The 25,331-nt window shown below is 37.3% G+C and overlaps 1 protein-coding gene across 1 annotated transcript in view; it reads left to right on the top strand.

Annotated features, from left to right (window-relative positions):
* The window catches only part of LOC118558660 (calsyntenin-2-like), a gene marked incomplete at its 3' end in the record, with an annotated part of 129,669 nt that extends 108,570 nt beyond the window's left edge, over positions 1-21,099 (top strand). Inside the window, exons 2-3 of the mRNA XM_036129126.1 lie at positions 6,098-6,220; positions 21,056-21,099. Coding sequence (XP_035985019.1) covers positions 6,098-6,220; positions 21,056-21,099 — 167 coding nt within the window. The remainder of the gene's footprint in view (positions 1-6,097; positions 6,221-21,055) is intronic.
* Positions 21,100-25,331: the final 4,232 nt, after the last annotated feature.

The following is a 25,331-nucleotide window of genomic DNA, read 5'->3' as shown; positions in this document are numbered from 1 at the left end:
TTTATGTGCATCAGTATTTAAAAACAAAAGATTATGTCATAGTTATGTGACATAAACAGTGAAATTGAAGAAACTTCTTCATATGTTGTCATATTAGAGCCAAGAACTTCAGCATATTTTATCAGGATTGTTTGTGATAGTCCAATACAAAGTAGCGCATAATTATACAGTGGATCAAAAATAATATGTAGCTTCTGGCTTGCATTTATATGTACTGAACAATACTTTGTTGAGTTGAACAACCTGTCACAACAGTGGTGGGTCCTTTGGAGCATGTCTCCACCATCTTTGTGATTCTGGAGAGCAACATTTTTGGCCACTCTTCCTGGTGAAGCAGAAACTTAAACTCAGTCAGATGGGATGGAGAGCATTTTGAAAAGCAGTTTTCTAGTCTTGTCACAGAAATACAGTTGGATTTAGGCCTGGACTGAAATTTTGGTCAACTTATTGCTGCCCTTGCCGCAATTGACCTGCTGTAAATGTTAACCTCTGGAATTGCCATGAATTTAGCTCCATCCATCTTTGGATCTTCTGAGCATCACAGAAGATGAGGAGGAGGAGCAGGTGCAGGATGAGTGGAACCCATTCTCCTTTAAAGAGGTTCTTCACTGGAAGAACCAGGACCAAAATCAGTACTAAGCACAGGACCAGACGCACAGGGATGCAGCGACTTCTTGTCTGAGGCTCACCTGGCAGCACGGGAAGAGGAGTTGGGGTTGGAGCTTCCAGTCATTTGTAGAAGCAGGAGGATGCAGATGAAGATGAGTAGACAGGCCTTCGATCCCAAACCCATAATCTCTTGCATGTTCCTCGTACTAGGCTGAAAACTGAGGGGGACAGGACCTTTCAGTCTTTGGCTCCTAAACTGTGGAACAGTTCATCACCACAGCTTTGCTGACTGTAGCGATTTTTAAAAAAACCGACCAAAAGTTGTTTGGTTACACCAGGCATTTATGTTATTTTGTTATTTTATTGTTCTTTTTTATGTATATCTCAAATGTGATTTTCTTGTACACCTATTTGTGACTTTGTGGCTGTAAAATATGCTTTATAAATAGACTTTCCTTCCTTACTTACATATGTAGGCCAGACATGTAGATTTCGTCTCCTTTGACCAGACCACCTACTTTTATATATTTGCTGTACCTCCTACATAGAGTGTGGCTATATTGAACCTAAACGTTTTTTTTTTTGTTTTTTTTTTAGCTTCTGCTCATTAATGCCGTTCTTTTTGCCATTTTCCCATAAAGACTGGATTTGTGGAGTCTAAAAGTAATAGTTGCACTTTTGACAGATTCTCAAAGCTCAGTTGTTATTCTATTATTCTTTTGTCCTCTAGTTTAGTCTTAGGCATCTTGGCTGCATTGCTGATTAATGATCTTGTTAGCTTGTTGGTTTAGATTGATGGCCATGACTTGGTAGGTGACATTAAATTATGCACCTACCAATAATAGGTTGTTAGCTGACTTCTGAAGTTAATTGATTGCACTGAATTTTATTTAAAGGCATCAGACTAAAGGAGCTTGAATACAAATGCATGCCACTGTTTCCATATTTTTGTTTGTAAGAAAAAAAATTAACAAACCTGCAGCCCTTTCTCTCTACTTAACAATTAATGCTCTACTTTGTATATTGTTTTTTACATAGAATCCCATTAAAGTACATAAACGTTGTGGTTGTAATATGATAACAGCATGAAAAAAATTAAAGAGGCTGGAGTGGTTTTGAGAGCCATAGTATGTTATATTACCTCTAAGCAGCTAAAACTCAAAAGTTTTTCATTCACTTGTAAGATGGCGCCGGTGTCCATGGCTTGCCATCTCTCTCTGACATCTTTCCTTTTGTTTGTTTTGTTTTTGATACTTTTTATCTCTGATGTTAAGTTATTATTGCCATATAATCGTCAGTCACTGTTGGAGCTTTCTGTATTTGCCACCATGCTAGCCTATTTTAACCATAATGGGTTTAGCAACAAGTGTCATATACTGGCTGATGTCCCTGTATATCTGATCCGTGATTCGCTCCTGTCCGCCTGGAGACACCGTTGCATGCACCGCCGCAGATGTCGTGGGAAAATGCGCAGGAAGCCTCTGGAGTCGAAGTATAAACAAACTAAATTTACGACCTGTGGCTTGGCCGCCTCGATCATCTTTTCCACAGACGTTAGTACCTACAAGAATGGCCCTGTTAAATGACAGATAGCTATCTAATAAGACTGTAATACTGAATGAACTTTTTACCACGTGTGGCTAAAACCTGGCTGAGCGTCGGTGAGTCCAGCTGCTTCTTTGATCTTCTACCTCCAGACTGTTCATGGTTTAATGCGCCGAGGTCTTCTGGATGTGGTGGAGGTGTTGCAGTTGTTTTCAAGAAGAACTTCACCTGTCAACAACTATTAACTGTTTGTTACTGAAGCTTTGAGTATCTGTTGTTTGAGTTGGGTCGCACCCACCCAACTCTTTGTACTGCTGTTTACAAACCTCAGAAAAATTACAAACATTTGATCGGGAATTTTTCTTACTTCATTATGCCAAAATACAATCATGTTGGTGATGCTGTCCTACCAATCTGTTGATCAAAAATGCTCTTAATCTTGTAGACTCTTTTAATCTTGTTCAGTCTGTGTCGGGTTCAAAACACGACCATGGTCACACCCTGGACTTGTGTTGTGTTTTGGTTAACCGGTTATAAACATTGAAGTCTGTCAGACTGTGTTTTCTGATTACTGTCCTCTTGCATTTGAAACCTTTTTCACATTTGTGATGTTAAACCCCCTAGATTCCGATACGTTGTTGTGTTTTTAATATATATGCCTTTGAACAAGCTACTGCTGCTTTTAATGATGTTTTAGAGTTTACTGCTGGTCTCACCACTGAAGAGATCACCGCTAATTTTTATCATAAATATCAAATGGTTCTTGGTGTGGTTTCTCCTTTTAAATCTGTGAGATCTAACCAAAGTCTGAACCTTGGTTAAATGAAATTACTCGCTCCGCCAGACAAGAGTGTAGGAAAGCAGAATGAAAATAGAAAAAAGATCAATTACAAGTGTCTCTTGTCATATTAAGAGAGAGCCTGTGGAGGTATTAAAACATTGTTAAGGCCGAAAAAAACAAAAAACTTCCGGAATTATTGTGAATAATTCTCACAATACACGTGTTATTTTCTATACCATTAAATCTGATCTAAACACTCCTCCATCTTTGTCTTGAGAACTCCTCTGAAACGTGTGAAAGGTTCCAGCAGTTTTTCATCAATAAAATACAGACTCTTAGATTACTAATTTGTCAACCTCCACATGAACCTTCCATCTTCATTGCATGTCCCACTGTCTTTCAATAATTCAAACTTGTGTGCTTTGATCAGTGGGAGAAAATAGTTGATAAAATGAATACTTATTCCTGTCCTCATAATGTTATTCCAACTCACTTCTTAAAGAACATTTTAAAATCTGTTGGGTCTGACATTTTGGAGATTTTTAATAGCAGTCTCAACTCATGTGTTGTTTCAGTTGGTTTTAAACATGCAGTTGTGCAACCGTTGCTGAAGAAACCCAATCTTGATTATTCTGTTCTTTCAAATTTTAGGCCCAACTCAAAACTTCCTTTTCTATCAAAGATTTTAGAAAGGATAGTTTTATTCATCTGCAGTCCTTTCTAAAATACTCACAGCGTCCTTAAATATTTTCAATCAGGTTTTAAAACCCTTCATAGCGCTCAAACTTTAAAGATATTTAATGAACTTTTATTAGCTACAGATGCAGGATACTCAGTTATTCTCCTCCTTGTAGATGTGACAGCTGCCTTTGATGCCGTTGACCACAGCATGTTGCTTTCCAGACTTCATCTATGTGGTTTTAAAGATTCTGCACTGAACTGGTTTAGGTCTTATTTGTCAGATAGGAGTTTCTCCGTTAGTATCAGAGAATCTGCTTCCTCCTCAACTCCCCTTACATGTGGAGTTCCTCAAAAATCCATTCTTGGACCTATTTTATTTTCCATCTACATGCTCCCTGTAGGTTCATTTTTAGACAATTTTATATTTAATTTCACTCATATGCAGAAGATGACTGCCACTGATTGACTGCCTTACCAAGGTAAAAGCTTGGATAGCTTCAAATTTTCTGAGCTTTAATGAACATAAAACTGAAGTCATGATTTTTGGTCCCAGTGGAAATCCCAGCACGTCCCCTTCTGATCTTGGTAGCCTCGAGTAGTTCGTAAAAACTCATGTGAAAAAATCTTGGCGTAACACTTGATTCTAGTCTTAATCTTGACAACCAGATTAGTTCAGACTTTTATCCAACTTGAAATCATTTTTATCTTTTAATGATTTTTGAATGGTTGATTCACACTCTTATTAGCTCCCAACTCGATTTTGCAATTCTCTGTATGTCGGTGTAAACCGGGCCGTCCTCTCACGACCGCAGTTAGTTCAGAACACTGCAGCTCGCCTCTTAACACAAATAAAAAAGCGTGAGCATATTTTACCAGTGCTTGCTTCTCTTCACTGCCTCCCCGTTCATTTTAGAATTGATCTTAAAGTTTTATTGCTGACCTAGAGGACCCTAAATGGGCTGGTACCTGCATATTTGTCTGATCTCCAGCAGCGTTGCGTGCCCTCTAGATCCCTTAGATCTAATGTCCATTTGTGCTTAGTTGTCCCAAGGTCCAGGGTGGTCCCCAGAGGTGATCAGGTTTTTTCTGTTGTTGCTCCTAAACTGTGGAACCTGCTGCCCCTCCATATTAGACAGGCCTCAACTCTTGGTACTTTTAAATCTCTTCTTAAAACACATTTATACTCACTGGCTTTTAACACAGGGTGAGAATTTTTCTCCATTTTTTTTTTATTTGTACAGTGTTTGTATTGAATTATCATTGATTGTTTTTCTTTTTGTGTGCAGCACTTTGGCCAACGGCAGTTGTTCTTAAATATATTAGATAAATACATTTGATTTGGTTTGATTTGATTTGTATGTTTTTTTGGTACAATGTTTTTTTTCTTTTTTTTTTTTACATTTGTACCCTGTTCTTTGAATAGTTTGTTATGAAGAATCTTTATTGTCATTAGGTGTTACCCTAATAAATCTTTTGATGGTAGCCACTGAGGGAGAAAATGGGTTCATAAGGGGAAAGAAACACTGAAGTTTTATGCAAACTGATAAAAAAAAAAAGCTGAGAGAAGGCTTTGGGAACAGTTTGGTACATTTTAAATCACTGCCAGCTGGACATGTCATCTGCTCATTGGCATGAGACAAAGCAATCCTCTTCAATGGATTAGAAGGTGAGGGTGTCAGGCCAGTTCCCTGCAGAGGACGACTCTTGGACACCAGAGATACAGTCTGTGTGTATATGTGGATTCACAAAAGCACACATCAGCCACATATGTTCTTGTGGCTTGAGCATAAGTTCCTGTTTGGTAGGTCCTGCTGTGAGCAAGTTTAATTTAGAGCACATTACATTACACTGGATTCAATTAGCACATGCTATTATCTAAAGGGACTTCACAGGTGAGGAAGAGACTAGAGAGATGGGAGAGTTTAACATGTAGCCCATGATCATGAAGGTTGAAGATAGCCAGGGATCAGATTACCTCCTGAGCTGCACTGGCAATAATTACTTTGTGTGTGATGGTGATCTGTGTTAATCTGCAGTTTATCCACCCTAGAATGGGGTTGTTTGAGTTCACCATTTTGTAGAAATGTAGAGAGAGAAGAGAAAGGGGCAGAGACAAAACAACATAGAAATAGCCAGAATTTACTGTGGAGAAAGAGCTGATGGTAGAGGAAGAGATGCAAGGGTCAAAACACGGATCTGAAAGCAGAACTGTGTTTGTCCAAAGTGTCGTACTGAGTTTGCGGCAAACCTCTCACTAAAGTGAATGTTTCAGAACCCCAAATTATGTGAGGTGGGTTTTTATCAGGGCATAAAAGCTTTCTTTTTAAGCTGGATATAGATACCTTCTATAAAAAAATATATTTTTCTCACACAGTTTCTTACCCATATTAATGTTAACATCATTTAAGAAAACAGCAGTCTGTTGACAAGATTACAAATGAAAATTATGATTTATTTTTATTCTTTCTTTTCCTCTTACAGTGAACAAGCACAAGCCATGGATAGAGACCTCCTACCATGGAGTGATTACAGAGAACATGGACACGGTGCTGCTGGACCCTCCTCTGGTGGCTCTAGACAAGGACGCTCCGGTTGCTTACGCTGGTAGGAAACTGAAATTCTCTTAGATATCTAGAGCTCATCCAAATGGCAAACATTTCACACACTTTTTAACAAAATCTACTCGTACAGAAAGAGAGCCGTTCTCACACTTTTCCTCCCAAACGCAGTCAGCCCCTTAACAAGAATGCCACGGCTCTGTGTGCAGGCAACTGTAGCAACTTCACACTACAGTACAAAAACAGATGATCCAGCAGTTCTCTGTGCCCAAAGTTTGTCATGGAGCGTGAATTCCATTTATCACCTGCAGAAGTGTAAAACAAATGCTTTTTTTTTTTTTTTTAGAAAGAACATTTTGTCTCACAATGCAACAAGGCGACTTGCAAGGCACAAATATATTGAAGGCTGTATAAGAGAAGTATTTTCACCATAATCTCTTGGAAAGGGAGTGTGGCTTTTTCATTTCTAAGGCTGACTGAAGTTTCATGTTGCATGCCGCTGACTAGTGGCCCAGTGGAGTCGTTGTTTGTTGCATTAAAGAAACAAGGTTCCATGTCCAAATCCCAACCTGATTCTTTTTGTGTGGAGTTTGCATGTTCTCCCCTCACACATGAGGATTTTCTCTGTACTTCAGCTTTCTCCCGCCGTCTAAAAAGTTAATGAGTGTGCATGGTTGTCAGTCCTGTGATGGACAACTGATATGGAACAAAAGCAATAAAACTGAAAGAGGGATTATTTGCTTCACTTTGATATGTATATTTGAAGAAGTTAACTGTACACATTCCAACAACTGTATTTAAGGCTGTTAAAAATGGTTTTAGAACCCATACTTAAATCTACAATAAAGGTTGTCCAGGCCCCAATAACAAGAAAACTGAACATTAGCATACACAAATAAATCACAGCCCATCACCTACATGCAGGTCAGTAATTTTTAATTTATATATTAAAAGATATTACAGGATTTTTCTCATTAAAAAAATCAAGATAGTCTCCTTCGTGTTAACTTTATGGAGTAATGAGTTGTCAAGACTTCTGTGGGATCAAGTTAAATTATTTAGCTTATCCTTATGAGGTACTAAATAACGAACAGTTATTTAGAATAACCTAAAATTGCACATCTGTCCTACCTGGAAACCACAGCCATTCATAATATTTATCCTTTTGGTGGTGCTCTTTTCAAACTATTTATTTAGCCAAATAAATTCAAAGACCACTAAACTCTTTCGTGAACATTAAAACTGCACACAAACACACACATATGTATATCCCTCAAGTTCCCAGGACCCGAGCTTGAGAGATGGCGAGCCATCCACCCTGCTCAAGAATATGAGGGGTGAGTGAGAGAGCAGTTTATTTATATATATATATATATATATATATATATATATATATATATATATATATATATATATATATATATATATATATATATATATATATATATATATATATATAATTTCAGCTGTAGTGCTGCCATTAGATATGAGTGCTTCAAAATAATAATTGATGGGATATTTTATTTTAACTGCCATGCATGCAAATTCTCCACATCAATAATGCGTCTTTCCTGCTGGATAGACTTTCAGAGCCCTTGATGCCCATACTTGATGTATATTTTTAGTGGCTCAGATAACACTCATAAAGATTGATGGGGACATTGTGATGAAGAGGAGAAAATGTGGGGTAATTTTAATTGACTTTGTGATAGCAGTATTCAGAAATAGCATCATGATTACATGTTTTCCAAACACTTTCAAATGTTTTTGGACATGATTCCATTATGAATATTTTAGTGTGTTTAAAGCGGTTCATCATTTCCCCTGTGAGGTTTCTGAAAACTTTGGTGTAAAGATGCCCGGAGCCTATGGACTGTTGCATCCGTTATGTGCGTAATTGCATGTACTCATTTCACATTTTTCAAACTCATGTCTGTCATTATTTTGGTTTGAGTGTGGTGATCCTGGAGGCTCCATCTGATTGCTACTCTAATAGTAAAGATTAGAATCTTTACCAGGTAATGTTTTTTTTTTTAAATATCTGAAATGCATCCATCTGCAAAGTTGATATTGCAGTTTTGAGTTTGGTTAATTCAGTAGGCTATACGTTGTGCCGAGGTAATTTGATATGTAAACTGTATCAACTATTATGTGTCCTTGCTGCATTTAATTTCAAGAATTTGTTTATATATTACCCATAATTACTTAAAAAAAAGTACATTAGAAATCACACAAGGACAGAACTATTTTTCTATAAAATAGTCAGGCAACCTTTAGGGCTCCTGATAAGTCTGTTTTATGGATGATTTCAGACATATAAAATGTAGTAAGACCATTATGAGTTTTAACCCAATGTGACAAAATCATGTAAAGCATTTTTTAGTAACAAGGTGATTCAAAGTACTGTAGAAGAGGGATAAATACAGGTGCAAAACCCTTTGGGACTTAAAGGCAAACCAAAAGCCTTTTAGCAGGTAAAGTCTAACAGCTCATTAAGGTTTCTGTCCGACATTTCCATTTCTTTAGTTTTTAGAAATTATGTGTGAGAATTCTGTAAATAATCACAAGAAACAGACCATCAAAAATGTGAAACAAGCTCCTTGTATTTCTATAGAATAGTTCCGTACTCTGTAACCCAGATGCCTGCTAGCAGCATAGATTTTACTTTGAATTGGTAATCAGTTTATTAAAAGTAGATTTTACAACCTAATTTTGTTAAACACAAGACGAAACACTGAAGGCCCTCTTCAGAGCTATTGTTCCCTTCCACTCAGATAGGCTTACAGTGATTTGCAGCACATTCCTTTGCCTGGTAAACAAATCTGTGATGCAGTGAATGTTTAATGACACCACAACAGCCAGACTGACAAAGGGGGAAATTTATTTTAGATGTTTTTCTCAGTGATTAACATGTGGTTTGTTTGCTCGAGAAGGTCAATGTTGGTGAGAAATCACCTGGGAGAACAAAACAGAAGCTTCTGACTGGTGATATTTCTCTCCTTGAATGTTTTTTATTGCATGTGTTCTAATGAATGAAACTAACACAATAGCTTCCAAGGAGACTTAAAAAATGGCCGTAAAAGTGCACCTCCATTCCAATTTATCTTCCTCGCCTTACTCTGTATTTTGCACAAACACTTCCATCCACTCCCCACCTCAACCCCAGACAATCTAACTATTCTGTCACATTTTTATCTAGATCTCTGCCCTCATTTGTGCCTTTTTCCCCAACCTGGCACTGCATTCCTTCTTCCTGATTCCAGCAGTCTTTTTTTCCTCCTCTCTATCTCAACACATTGCCCCCAGCGAGCCCATATTCAGCCAGTCACTTACATTATACACACTCTCATCAATTCTGGTTTTGTTTTGTGGCAGAAAGGACTGGGCTACCCTTCTGGCTCCACATTAATTGCAAAGTGAGAACACTGATGAGAATTGCTAAGCACTTTCCTCAGCTTTTATACAATGCTGTAGAAAACTATTTCCCCTGTTCCAGATTACTTCTGTTCATTGATTTCACACTTGCGTTTATAGAAAATCAACAAAAAATACTTTTTAAAATTTTACAATTGAATTTATTAGACAAAAATGCTGATCAAACCAACCTGTCTCTGTGTATAAAATACATCACTTCCTTGTTATATGAATAATTATGTTGCTTTAACCCCATTTCTTTGAGAAGCTGACTTCAGATTCACTAGCACCCAGACCTCATTGATGCTTTGGGTGGCATAAATAATGCGATCTATAAAAGGTTTGTTTTTATAGCATGTGGACAGTATTTACAGATAAAAGGTACCGCTAAAACTACACATACACATTGAGGTAGTAAACACGGATTATTATACAGATGGATTTATGTGTTGAATGCCAGCAGACTATACACATGAACTCTAGCATAATTTACAAAAGGAAAACTAGCCAGATGATAAATTAGGTGACATAAACAGATGGAGTGAGTATTAAACATAAGCAAATAATAAGCAGCATCTATCTAATATCACTAAACTAGTGCAAAATAGTACAGTATTCAGTACATAGTACTGTGCAAACAGATGTTCAATGTGTGTGTGGGTTTAACAATCCAGCAGTCAGGGGGGCCACCACGAATTTGGGCCCCATGACAAAAAAATTAAAATATAAAAATAGTAACAATAATAAAACTAAAATAAAAATGATCCCTAAAGCTCATAACATTTTCTTTTTTTGGGGCCCCTGTCAGTCAGTGGGTGAAATGTATCTTGTCCACCTTGTTTACCAAAAATGGCAAATAAATGAGGAAGATGTTGGACAAAGAGAGCCGACGTGGTGTTAGTCTTGGCTTAGCTCTTATTCCAAGCTTCCCTTGCCTTTGTTTACAATCTTAGTGCTACTTACGAGCACTTCTGCCTGGACTGATAGAATGTGAAGTCTCTGGTGTTCAAGCTACAGCTATGAATTTAATTCAGAGTATCTAGATGGTGAACCATGAACAGGAATCTATTCAGTTTAACCTTGCTGAGTACACGTAGAACTAGTTCTAGGAAGAACCGACACAACACTATAGGTTTGGGTATGGATTACTTTTTTTACAAATAGAAAAATTGGTATGGATAATTTTTCCCCCTTCATAAATTAATTCATCATTGGAAAACTTCCTATTTCTTCAGTTTATTTGTGTTGGATTTTAAAATCTATGTCATATTCTGCAACAAAACATAGAAAATCCTTAACGGGCAAAATACTTGGATACAGCACTTGGATACTGATCTTTTTGTTTTTATTTCTTTATTTTTTGCCCCTTGCTCTCTCCTCTAAAGGCCTTCTTTTTACTTTTCACCAAATATGTTTATGTATATCCCTGTTGCCTTTGGCTGTGTCTATCCCTCCTCTGCCACAGTACATTTCACTTTGATGTAAACAACCAACACTGGGCCTACCAATAGATGCACAATGATGTGTGGGTCGAGGAGTGCTGTGTGCACCGATAGTCTTCTCATTCAAAAGTAGCATGAGCTATGGTGGCTTAGGACTTCAGGGGGCTACACGGCAAACAGACAGTTTCATTTGCTTATTCTTTATCTCAAGGCCACAGTGAACAGGCACAAATTCTTCCCATTCATCATGCTACCAGAAAAATGTCCTGTGGTACATTGTTTCCTCTGGACTCACACATTGGGGAAAAACAAAAGTGGTCTGAGAAGAAAGGGACAATGGATAGCTGAGAGAAACCATGGAGACAAAGAGGCCTTGAATATAAGTGGAGTATATCGTAAGCAGCTACTTCGAGACAACTCGTAATATTCCTGGAGGGTGTTTGCATGTGTGCTATGTAATTTTTATGATTGCACTAACACAGTTATGATTCTGAATCAGTTTTCAACCCCTGTGTTTCTTTCCCTGTATACTTGTGAAGAAGATCATCACCTGCATTCAACAATCCAGACTCACCCAAAATGAAGTAGACATCTAAGAAATAACGAGTAATTCACCCATAAACCACTTTCACACACAGCCTCTCATGCAAGGCCAAATCATTCCCGTACTTTGTGTCAGCATCATGTGTGATAAAACTTAATGAGAGGGGGTTCCTCCACTTGCTTCTCCAAGTCGTCAACTGTAGTAGTAATAGAGCTAAAGAGTTACCGGTGTGGCCTTTCTGATGTCTCTGGCCTGAATTACATGAAAAAAGTTTTTAAACCAAGATAGCAATTTAGTTCTTTTTCTGTTTGATTTTAAATACAAGACTAAATACAAGTGCTTCAAATTATGCAACTAACATTCTCCTAATTAATTAAGCTCTCAAAAGTTCATTAAAATATCTGTTGTTAATTGATGTGTTTTTAAAGTGAAAATAAATTATGGTAATCTAAACAAAACAGAGAATAGTGACAAAAAATTGTGATTAGCTGACAGAGTCTGTAAACAGTTAACAGATTAGTTAATTTTATATTTTTAATAAAACTTTTTGTGTTCAGAAGCTTGGCAAATAAAGCTGATTCAGATTATTTTAGCCATCTTCTTACATCACTTTACTGTTGAAGAGGCCCTTCTCAGTTTTGCTGAGAATAGAAACTAATTAGAATAAAAAAGATTACAAATTGCTTGGGAATATAACGCAACCTTCAAAGTAGATGTTTTTAATTACATTATAACTTTAACGGTAAAAAATTTGCGGTCATCTATAAAGAAAGTATATACAGAGCTTGATATCTGCTTGGCTATTCTAGACATTTTAGATTTTTGTTTATTGTAACATAAATCAAGAACACAAAACCAACCTAAAATATTAGCTAATCTCTAACCTTCAATGCTGGATAATGCTGGTTAATCAATGCTGGATGTGCTGGTTAATGCTGGAAACAGTGGTTTCCAGCATTAACCAGCACATCAGGCACGATTGTGGCTTAAAGTGTAGGTCATGCTCACTTGTACTCTGTGTATAATATATATATATATATATATATATATATATATATATATATATATATATAATCAAACAATATCTTTAATTGTTTGATTAGATGCAGGAAAGGCTTTTGAGCGGATTAATTAAAAATGTTATTTGTTACCTCATAAATTTGGATTTTTCACAACATTTTTTGTCATTGATAAGATTACATAATATCTTACCCAGTGCTCATGTAAAATTAGTGGATTTTTCAAAGCTTGAAGGAGGAACCAGAAAGGGCGCTTCATTTTTCTGTTCGCTGTTCAGTATATTCATATATTCAGCATGTGAGCCTGACTGTAAAACATCAAAGTAGCTGGTTATAGTTAAGAAGGTATTCAATTGTTGAAACAGCTTTTTCAATAATCTACTGAAAAAGGGGAGGTTTCAGATGGGCCTGTAGCTCTGTAGTAGTAATTGTTCTAAATTGTTCTTTTTCAACAGTGGTTTATAATAACAGCTCTTTCTAGAGACTGGGAGAAAACACCTCTTCCTTGACTCTACAAGCCATTTACCATTTACCATTTACAGGTCTGAAAGTAATTAGGCCTGTGGCTTGGTTGTGGCTTGGGAAATTGAATCAAAAAATGTGGTTCATCACAATAAATTCAGGATTTTTGTAATATGGCCAGGATGGTTGTGATTGCTTCGATCGCTTCAACAAAATTAATCATTGTTTTAAAGTTTATATTTACTCAAGTTATCTATAATGTTGAAGCCATACTAAGTAATTTCTGAGTGGGGCTCCCCCTACAGGACTTTTTGAAAATAGCACTGTTGTAAATACTGGCTCCCCTCCGTGTGCCCCCAAAGTTACAGCACACTGTCACTTTCAAAGCACCTAAGAGAGATGGACGGAGAGAGTTATGCGTCTATGCGGAAGGTTAAGTCTGGCTCACTGTGAGTTCAGCATACGCAGTGCAGGTGAGCCTATTTTGGCTCACCCGCCAAAGACGTGTGTATATGTGGACGGATAGTGGCTGGAGTCACCGGCTGGCTCACTGTCTGTAGCGCAGCGGGGGCGGGTCTATTTATAGCTCTTGTTCATAGTTGATTAGTTGTGGCCCAAATAAGACAAATAAGACTCCACAGTCTACAACAAGCCCAATAAACCGCAACCTGCGTCTCACGACATTTATAAGTGACGTTATCAAAAACAAGCAGACTTGGTAAAACTGTTATGATACCAATGGCCTTACACTAGGCTGCCTTAAGGCTGTTCGTGTTAGCGCGTGAATGAGAACAGAGCTGCAAGACCGCCTCGGGGTGGTAGGCATGGAGAGTAGCTCAAGTGTGGTTTTTCGGCCAGAGACACTAGGGGGAGATGGCAGACCCCTCAATCGTCTCATAAACACTTAGATCGCCACCACAGAGGCTTATAAGAGGATATATTAACGTTATAAAGGTTACTTAGCAGGGTTTTAAAGTGTGTTTAGTTGCAAATGTCTCAAAAACCGCAAACAAATCTGTGGGGGGACAAAACATTATTTACTGTGCTGTAACTGAATGAAGAAACTGTAATCCTGCGGTCCTACTACAGGTGTTCAGTCTTGTGGATTAATGCTTAGACATTTAGCAGAAGTAATGACAGAATTACTCTCATATAAGTAATTAGAAATTATGAGAATTAGTCACTCTCTAAAAAGATGAATTAAAATGTGAAATAAGCAAGAACAGTGAGCATAAACATAAAAGGGAAATTAGCTGCATGATTGCATAACAGTACAAGCTGACTTCTGATCACAGAAACACTTTTGGCTCATCTACAAAGTCATTTATAGTCAGTCTCCCACTGTCAAATCCCACTGTACCATCTTCACTGCGGTGAGGTGAAAATAGCTGAGAAGCTAATTACAGTATAGGACCCAACAAAGCAGAAACTGTGACACATTTCAAAGAGAATGGCACAAAAGAGGAAGTGGAATAGAGAAGGAGAGGGACAGAAATGTTTGGGAAAAGAACTGGTTGCTGTGAGGGGAGGGGATTAAAGAGGGAGACAAAGGTAGACCAGATAATGGGGATATGCAGTGTGTATGTGTGTAACAAGGGGACTGAGAGAAGTAGGGAGGAAGATGATGTGATGGATCATCAAAGGATAAGAGAGGATATTGAAGCGACAGTCTGATCAAACCAGACTGGTGTCTGTATCTCTGCCCTGAGGAGAGGAGGAACATATCACTGTGCCTGGCTACCACTTTCTCTCTCTCTCTTCCCCCCTGTCCTCTTTGCCTTTCTAAGGTGCTTAAATTTCTGCAGTGGGAGTGTAGTTTGCAAGTAATGGGTAGGCATGTCGCAGCATGAAACAGATGCAATCATGGATTCCGTATGTTCATTTGAAAGCTGATCTTCTGAGTGCACCCATAATCTCTAAAGATATAATAATAATAATAATAATTTGTATGTAAAATAGCCTTTCAGAACACTCAAAGAACCTGTACAGAAAGCAGCATAATTACAATAGGTACCAGCACCCCTTGCGACCCCACAAGGGATAGACATGTTAGAAGATGGATGAATGGATGGATGGATGGATGAAACAACAAACAATAAACCAGCAATCGCAGAGAGCATGCACTATTGAGCAGATGGCTTTTCAGTTTAGACTTGAACAGGAGAAAGCTCTGCTCTATCGGTGGGAGCTTAGAACTTGGCTTACATGAAAGATAGAGCTGGGTCTCATCCATACAACAGTGAAAATCGATGTTGAATTTCCATAACATACTGCCGATAAGAAGAATGTAAATAATAAAAAGTCAGAGTCCCAGGACAGAGTCCTGTGGTGCGCAGGTTGTAACACACTGCAAATAAATTCTTGAAAGCAGTGTATTTTTCCTTGATTTGAGCAGCTAAGGTGATCTGCCAATGGAAATTGTATTTTACCTCAAAAATAAGATAATTAGTTAAAATAAGATAATTAGAATAATATTCTTTGAAATAAGTTGATGGAGATGAGTTGTTCCAATTTTAGGTGCAAAAATCTTATTCCATTGGCAGATTATCTTATTTACCTGCTCAAATCCAACTACACTAATTTCAAGAATTTTACTTATTTTCAATTCTGCTTTAGCAGTGCAGGTGTTGGATGGGAACTAAAGGACTTAAATTAAACAAACTGAGTTTTGCCAGTAAGGTAAGAATGATACCAGTCAAAGGGGGTGTGAGTAATACCAATTGAGGACAATCCATGGAGAAGGATGTCGTGAGAAATTGGATCGAAGGCCGCACTCAGATCCAGAAGAAAGAGAATAGAAAGTAGAAGGGAGAAGAGAAGAGAAGATCAGAAGATCATTGGTGATTTTTACAACTGTTTTTTCAAGTACTTTGGACATAAAAGGTAATTGAAAATGGGACAAGGATTACTGCAGTTGTTTGGCTCTGAGCCAGATGTCTTCAGTATCGCAGTGATTATCGCAGTTTTAAAGAGAGTAGGAACAATTCCAGTGGACAGTGAGGGATGGTAGTTATGAATGGAAGGAGATCTTGAAGGCAGGGATTGACCAGGGCTGCTGGGATTGGATCAAGCATACAGGTGGAAGATTTAGATTTACAGATGATTTCAGGGATTTTAGAGATGCTTGGAGGTGAGAAAGTTGAAAAAAGCTGAGAGAAAGGCAGAATTTGATGTAACACATCAGGAGACAAATGTTGGTGAATCCTGTGGATTTGAAAACCTGCATTATAGAGTTACCGGTCTGTAGAGAAAAAGCGGGGTGGGAATGCGATCAGTGGCAGGAAAGAGTTGTTTAACAGTGAAAGTCCTGGATTTACCTTCATTGGAACTGATTAGATCAGAGTAGTAACTGGATTTAGTTTGAATAATTAATTCCTTATACAGTGCTGTTTGAGTATTTTACATTTATTTGTGAATTGTTGGTCCAGTTTTCTTTTGTAGTCCTTCAAGTTGATGACATTTAGCTTTCAAGGACCAGAATATAGGTGTGAACCAGGAGGCATAATGGGAGACGGTTATGGACCGGGTTTTCACTGGAGCAAGAAAAATCTAAATATTATTTAAACAGTTATTATATAGAGACGCAAGTTCATCAGGGGTGGAAGAAGTTTCTGGAATCAGAGTGTTGAGGATATGAGAGGTGAGGGTATCCAAGATGATATCCTTAATATTTCTGATTGTCATAAGAAGTGGTGTCTTAGTTATGGAGCGACAGAGATACATTTTTAATGAAAGGAGGAAATCAATTATTTGAAAAGTTGGAGGAGTGGATTAGGCAAGAGCAACAGATTGGGTGCAGGGTATGACCTTTGATGTGTGTGGGAAAGTCAGTAAATTGTAAAGTAAAATAAATCCAAAGTTTTCCAAACATAATATGAAGTCTCTGATAAGGGAAATGATATTGTTGTCCAGATGTATGTTGAAAGGGTAAGTTGCCAATGTTGTGCACCATGGGGACTTGTTCCGTTACAAATCTTGATAGTGGAGGTCTGGCATTGTGGGTAGGTCCAAGGCTGTCCAAGGTTTATGAAAAAAGGTATTGCTTCTTTTAGATTAGCAATAAGTTAAAGACAATTGGTCATTTGTCTGATTCCATAAGTTAAAGTCATTAAGTTAATTGGTTATTTAACAACTTATCCCTTTAAATAACCAATTTATTTTAAAAGAGCTTTACTTTAACATGAATCCACTTCATTCATCAAGGATTATAATATTACATAAATATATCACACAGATGTTATGCAAATGCCAACTGGGACTCTTTTATACTAAGGTAACAAATAAGATTATCTAAATGCTGCCAGAAGTTTTTTGCCCCCTGGTATTATCCCTGCAGTACAGTGTTGTATGTACTAGATGTTATATGAGAGAACAATGATTTAAACTTTAGCTGTTACATTTGATTAAAAAGATAAGAGTTTGAGTTTAAAAGTTTTTCTTTTAGATGTTATTTTTTCCTGCTATGGATAACAACTGTCAGTTTTCCTATAAATAGACAATATAAAAAAAAAATAATTAATTTTTGAATAAAGATTACATCTTTCTTTTATCATTATTTTGAGATTAAAAATCCTTCAAGAGGAATCAGACCAAAACACTGTGTCCAAATGCACACCGGCTCTTGGATTGCTAAATGGGTATTCTATCTTCTAATTCAGACCACTTGTAAAACAGAAAAGAAAGTAAAGCGTTGTGTGACATGACTTAATATTTCAATCCAAAGTCATATCATAGGATGCTAAGATTTGCACATACAACTTATCAAAGGCAAGAAACAAGTTACGTATTTAATGGTTTCATGTCAGACAAATTTTAAAAAGCCAATCAGTGCATTTCCCTTTCTCATGTATGTCAAACCATCGGTTAACCTGAATAATTAATCTTGATCAGTTTGAAATGATAAATCTTTGACAAATCTTCATACTAAACCCCCATATCTCACCAGACTGCATATATGCTCCTGTCAAGCAATTCTGAGTGTGATTGCTTTGATGCAGCTACTGAAATCCACTCTGTACTCTGTGCTGTACTGCTGCTGCCTTGTTTTCAGCTCACACTGGCTGCTCTCTCTGTGATTACAGTAACCTTCCCCACCCCTACCCCCCATCCCACACACACCCCCCCCCCCAATTGGTTGAGCCACCTGTGAAATGATAACAATCCTCGGAAATCTGCACACATACCGACGGATTTCACGCTTCGACTGAGACATTTAAAGAAGGCCTTTACTATGGCATAAGACTGATCTTGAAAAAAATTATTCTGCAAATGATTACCCAGATTACCAAATCTTGTCATATTTAACACCCTGGATATTTAAAGGTCTAAAGGTCTAATTTGTTTGGGTGTTTATGTGAGCAGTCTAAAGCTTGGTCACAGGACAGCCTGGACTGACAAAGAAAAACACAGATGCAAGAAAGACTGATGAAGACTGGTCAACGTATTTGGTATATACTTGTTAAAATAATATTTTTTTTCACAACCACCCCTTCCAATCTTCCAGTGAGCTTTGCTTTCTTTTACTTTAACACACCCACAAAAGTGACTATACTTAGTACAAGGTTTGTCCAGCAAGGTTACTTTCCTTACTGTTTACAGATAAGGTCTAAGGTCCAGGTGAGAAAATCACTGAGACATTCAGAGGCCGGTGTAAGGAGAGAGAGCTCACCAGTCTTGACCTTTAGGAGCATAAAGGTGTGTGTTAAAATATTCCCCATTGACAGTGTTCATTGTCCAGAATAATCACCCAACATCCTTTTGCACATTACACTGATCAGTTTGTGTTTTGCCTGTTTTTGCACAACAATGACTTATCACAACTCACAAAGCATTATTTAACTTTTTTGAAGTTTAATACAAATGTTAAACTTTGGCCCTGTGACTGGGGAGTTGTTGGTAAATGGTAAATGGCTTGTTCTTGTATAACGCTTTAACTAGTCTGACAAACTCCAAACCGCTTCAAGGTACAGTTCAGTCATTCACCCATTCACACACACATTCACACCCTGACGGTGGTGAGCTTTTTTAAATAAAATTTAGCTTAAAATCAACTGTAAAGGACTGCATTTAGTCTCTTAATTGCTGTGTCTATTCTGTTAGTCGGTTTTTATCAATTATTATCTTTGTCTGATAATAAAACAAGTACCTATAAAGCTACACTTGCAGAGCTCCGTTAATCTTTTACTGAAAACCACTGGCAAACAGGGAAACCTGATTCTTTTATATAGCGGGAATCAACCTTCCTCTCCATTACAGGTAATTGGATCTTTCTTGATTCTCAGAGTAATTACGGTTCCAGTAATGCCCGTCTGAAGCTCTGTTGTCAGTTTATTGTCCGATCACTCACAGCTTCAAACAACCCTTAAACCTATGATTGATTTTATGAAAGACCCAATTTGTTCTGCTATTAGCCTATTGCCCCATTTTTAAAATTGCAATGGATCGCTCTCTCTTGTCTTGATATCATGCAATTTTCAACTTCTCTCTTCTCAGTTTGTGTATCATATAAGGGAATTCTGAGTACACAGGTACAAACATTGGATCGTAGTTTACTGACTCTATATTTTAAACATTTAAAACACTTTAGGCAAATTGTGCTAAATAAAAATAGCAATGCTAGCTATAAATAACAAATCCTTATCGCCTTCTTTATATTTCAACCTGCCTTTCTCTTAATGGACATATACAGGGTTGGAGAGAGAACAATGATCAGTCAGCTCTTTTTTGTAAATAACAGATTAAACATTTTGTTCTTCAAGGATAGAGCACTGACCCTGGTCCTGATATAAGATAAAATTACTTGATGTAATGTGCAGTGAATGGCTGCTCGAACTAATCCAGTAGATCTCCGTATTCTCCTTTCTCTCTCCTTTTGTCTATGTGATGGGGGTTTAACAGAGCCTCAACACGCTGACAGGTCAATTAGACATCAATTTACATATCTTCCTCAGTCCATTTGCCTTGTCCGTTTGAGCATAAAAAATGATTAAGAGCCATTTTGACCTGTGTGTAATATCAGTGATGTTCAGACAAATTTATCCTTGGTAATCTCTGACCTGTTCATCCTTATAACTTCTAGCTTTATTCCATATCTTTATCATTGTAATAAGACTCCTATTTTTATTCTGTCTCATTTTGAAATGTTCTAGACTCTAAGGGACATAACGCCTGCCTCACCAAAGCTTCACTGAATTGTATTCCCCCAAAAAAGCCTTTGGAGCATTTTCAACATAGGAAATGTCATGATAAGACACACTTTGAATCTATTTTGTTTTAAATAGTCGGATGTTATTAACATTTAATTTTATCACATACACATAAAAATATTAAATGTTTTCTTTCCATGCTGATCTCAGTTCCATAGAAAAGTTGTGGGCTGAACTGAAAAGGCATGTGGGGGTATGTGTGATCACTGATGTAAATGGCGACAAATCTGAATATCAATATCATATCAACTCATTCCATTATCTCTACAAATGAAAGCTCCCTCAATTTACTAATCTTTTAGTTTGCATATAGTTGTTCAAAAAATTATAATTTATCTAACAATCTGTATCCTATTATTTATTTCAAAGACACCTACAAACATAACATTGGTTCTGTATTGTAAAGGTTGGTGTTTAAGAGTCAAGGATAAAAAGTGATTAATGCCCTAATTTTTAACTATGATCAGGAGTAGAAAAAGAGGCCACTTCTATTTTTGTTAAAATTTTCATTTTACCACTTAACTCTATTGGAGTGGTACAGATAATATGTTTTAGGCTGTTATTTATTTATTTGCTGTATATTGTTATGTACTCTTAATAGAGAAGAAGAATGAAAAGCTGTGAGACCAATACATTTTTATAATCTATATAATCAAAAATAAATATAAAAAAACAAAGATGACACACACTGGCTACTTTTTACAGCCCCTTTTCCCTTTTTAATATAAGTATATATCTATCAAGGCAGATACATACCTTATTTCTCCCATACTTTGTTATTTATCTTTCCCAAAGGGTTTGATCATCAAGTGGTTCAACAGGATCTGACAGCTGTGCAAGTGAAATAAGATGTGTCTGCATCTTCTCCAGCCACTATGCACTCTTTTTGCTCAACAAACGAAAAGGAGGAGTGTTCGGTTTTTCCAGAAGTGCCAGAACATTTGAAGGGCAATTTCAGGCGAGTGACAGAGTAATGGATGAAGGCAGCCAGAGCCATCAGTCAAGTGCCGAGCAGTACCAAGTCAAAGTTCTAACAAACAGATACTAACAGCCAATCTTCAGTCTTTGCACTTGCTGCAAACTCAATTTCCCTCTATGGCAATGTAGTGCAACTGCGCTTTTTTTAAAATAATTGTTATTATTCCCATAGATCTTATAAAAAGTGATGAAGATGTTAGTATTTATGTATTTGAAAGGGTTTCTAGTGCTTCATTATGATCACAAATTTGTTCCAGCTGAATGCATGTTAACCTTGGTTACTATTTTAAAGAAGTCTGTTTTGAAAGTCATCCTTAAGGTTATACACCTACCTTGAGCTTTTAAAAAAAGGTCACAGCTGCTGCTCTCATTCAAATTTCCTGCAGGGTAATTAGTATTCTTTCTGAGTTTTTTTTTATCCAGTGTTACATCCCTGAGTACCTCTTTGTCTTTTTCTGCTAATTGTGACAATGAGAATGATGCTAAAATAAAAGGGGGTGGGGGATGGAGGGGCATAAGTAAATTTTTCTCATCATCCTACCTCCCATGGCACAAATAACTGAAGACACTTTAATACCAGCCCCTTCCTGCCCTTCTAGGACCTTTTGTTGACCTTTTTCTGTCATTTAACAGTATCACAAAGTGTTGCCGGTCCCTGTGTGGTGATAATTAAGTCAACTCACACTCCACATGTGTTGGGTATCACAGAGAATAGTTTTGACATAGTGAAAATTAACTGTCATAGTAATTTATTAATAATATGAATTCAAATAGTTAAATTAACCTCAAAGAAGAAGGCTAGATCATGAAAAGGAGCAAATTCCGTATTTTTGGGTCTTTATTTGTTATTCTGGTACTAAATTCCCCTACATTTTGATATTTGAAAACACTGACCTGATAGGTAGTGTTTTGCATTTACAATAAGTGTTTTCTACTCACTCTATGTCTATTGGCTTCATGTGGAACCAGGGGCACATGTCTTTAAGCAGGCAGAGAAGGTAATGGATTGACCACACAGTCAATAAATGGAGGTAACACATTTATTACAATAAATTTATTAATAATTATTATTTTTTCCTTTTTTCCTTTTTTTAACATATCCTATCTGGCAGTGTCGGGTTAAGAATTGTTGTCGTAATGCCAAAGAGAGCCTGACAGATTTTACTTTCACGAATGGAGAATTACTGCTTTTGCTATAGTGCTCTGCTTGATTTATTTATGCATAAATCTTCATTAGATTTTATCCTGGAACTATTTCACATTCATTGGGCACAAAAACAGAAAGGTAGAAGAGAAAAGAAGAAGAGAAAAAGATTAAACAAAATGGTATAAGGGAGAAAAGGTGAAAAAAATAGAGCAGGAGAAAGTAGAGAACAAGATAATATCCTCGGAGTCTGCCTCTACACCTGCAAAGAGAGATATAAAAAGGGCTCCCTACCAAGTGGAGACCTAAGATGTCCTAAGAGAGGAGGCAGTCCAAACCCAACCTGACACAAAGACAAAAAGAAAACCAGGTACACAGCCACACGTTCCCACCCTAGTGCCCCCACATGCATACACTCTTATCAACCCATATGACCCACGGGCCCATCCACTCAGAAATGAACCAACCAACCAGAGCCCACCCCACACCCTGCCCTCTATAATCCAAGGGAGAGCAGAAGTGCCAGCTCCAGCCGACCCCCAGGACCTAATGTCCATCCCCAGCTTCGAACCCGACAAGGTGGCCCGCTCCTCCTCTAGGTCCCAAACTCCGGATGGCAATCGGAGAAGAGGGGTGTGAGAAGTTTTTGGCTTCCCAATTACAATGCTGTCAAAACACTCATCCAAGTAGTTCTCCAGGCTGGTTAAGATCTCCTCATCCAATGAGTTTTATTGAGAAATATAACACAATTGTTATTATTTAAAAATGTTAAAAATCTTTAAATGTTTTATTTTAATTTATTGGCTTGTTCTAACCTGAGTGGAACGGACTGATATTATCAATATACCGTCATTTTCACTCACGCACAGCTCTCATCAGATCTCAGTCGCTCATTTCCACCCCTAATGACTAATATAATAAAAGTTTTGCTATTTTAAAAACCCTAAAAGTGTTAGACCAAAATCCAGAGTAGGTAGCAAACCTTTAGAAGAAACCTCCCAGTCTCTTGAGCACATCCTTTCTGGCAGAGTCTGCTCTTCCCCTTGTAAAGGCCTTATCCTTCAGCCATGACTGGCTCAACTTTTGTGGCTGCTGCTGCTTTTGGTCTCCTGACCCAACTTCCCTCACCTCTTTTTTACTTCTCATCTTAACCCGTTGAATTCCTTTCCTTGCCATTAATTTTTGCTGGCCTCCTGACTCCCTATTGGTTACTCACCAGGTGTTCCACATTCCTGGTTAAACAGCAGGGTGAAGTAAAAAGGGAAATACTTACAATTCAACACAAAAGCACAAACATGCAACAACTGAAAAGTATTTTGTTACCATGCCACATTTTTTTTAACATATTTTTTATGACTGATGCAAGATAAATTCCTGAGTCCAAAATAACAACATTTGTTATGTCTATGTTGGATTGTGAAGGATCAGAGCATGCCATCAACTGGCTAAAGCAGAGAGGCCATCCATCAGTAGAACTAACTGTAACACTTTAAAATGCAGAATGTTCTGATATTTGTTAACTTGTGGATGAGTCCTAATACGGGGGCGAGTAAAACCTGGCGACTCACCAGGCTTATAAAATGGTGGGGGAAACCCTGGAATAAATGTTATGACCACTGGACCGTTGTGGCAGCAAAGTAAGAATTTTGCTCCAGTTACACAGAAATATTTTGAGTTTAAACCATTTTGTTAAAAAAAAAAGATTTAAAAAAACAGACACATAATGTTTACACTGAGCTACACAAACTATTCTGAGGATTAAATCCCACTGCTTCTTTCCTCTTAAATATTCATCATTCACTGACATTTTTCAAAAGAAGAAATCTGACTGCAGCTATTGCTTATAGTGGGAAAACAACAATTTTCTATTCATTTCATTTCACAGAACCAATGTTTTTGACTAAAGGTTTGTTTTTGTTTTTTTCTAAAGCCTGTTTGTTCCTATTCAAGTCAAGTGTATATGCATAGGACTAAACAGATATGAGAATTTAATGTGCCTCAGAGAGCTGTTGGTTTTGCAGCCTCTTCTCGGTTTCACACTGAGATTTATGATTGCAGATTAGTTTAAATAAACGGAGCATTTCAGTAAAAACAAATTGACAGTTTTGAATTTACTCTAGCCAAGGAGTCGACAAATGATCAAACATGACAGCAACGTATGCTTGAGTTATTGCTTGCTGTCTGTTATGATGAACATAAATAGCATGCAGAGATCAATGAATGATGGCAAATTAGGATATCATAACCTCCACAGAATATAAAACATATAATTTTCTGTATGTCCTTGGAAGACATTCTGGTGCCTTGTGCATGCAGTCTCACCCAACGGCCCAACACCCTGCTGTCCTATCAGACAGCTGACTTCTGTCATTTTAATAAATGTGCATTAGCATGCAAAAAGTCTCCCGGGGATCTGAATTTTCACCTGTCAGAATTCATGATGTTGTGTTTGCTTTAACTCGCGCTAAAGTTTAACCTCAAACAGTTAATGTGAACATAATTCAGTTTCATTTCATTCAGTGGAAGTCAGAGAGCCTGATGAGAGAAAAATGAGAGAGAGAGTAATACAAACTAACAAGATCAGGAAAGGCACGTGCTGGGATTTGTGGGTTGCAGATTGCTTATAACATTACAGTAAACCCTTTCATTTCAATTCAATTTCAAGTACTTGGTATTCATAAAGTCATTGAAAATAATAAATCAAACCACTCTTATGGTGCCAAATGAAAATAGTCATACCCTTTGAACTCTTTTCCCTATTTTGTCATGTTACATTGACAAGCTTAAATGTATTTAATATAGATTGTATGTGACAGACCAACATAGTCCATGATAACTGAACTGGAAGGAAAGGTATACTGTATAAAAATCTTTGAAGTGTACCGTTTGGTGTGCATATGTTTTCAGACATTACACAAATAGTCCATCTGTGTATAATTTAAACTTAGT

Source organism: Fundulus heteroclitus, unplaced genomic scaffold, assembly GCF_011125445.2.
Source record: "Fundulus heteroclitus isolate FHET01 unplaced genomic scaffold, MU-UCD_Fhet_4.1 scaffold_141, whole genome shotgun sequence".
Lineage (NCBI taxonomy): Eukaryota > Metazoa > Chordata > Actinopteri > Cyprinodontiformes > Fundulidae > Fundulus > Fundulus heteroclitus.
Note: the sequence above shows the minus strand (reverse complement) of the source record. Positions and strands in the feature narration are given on the sequence as shown.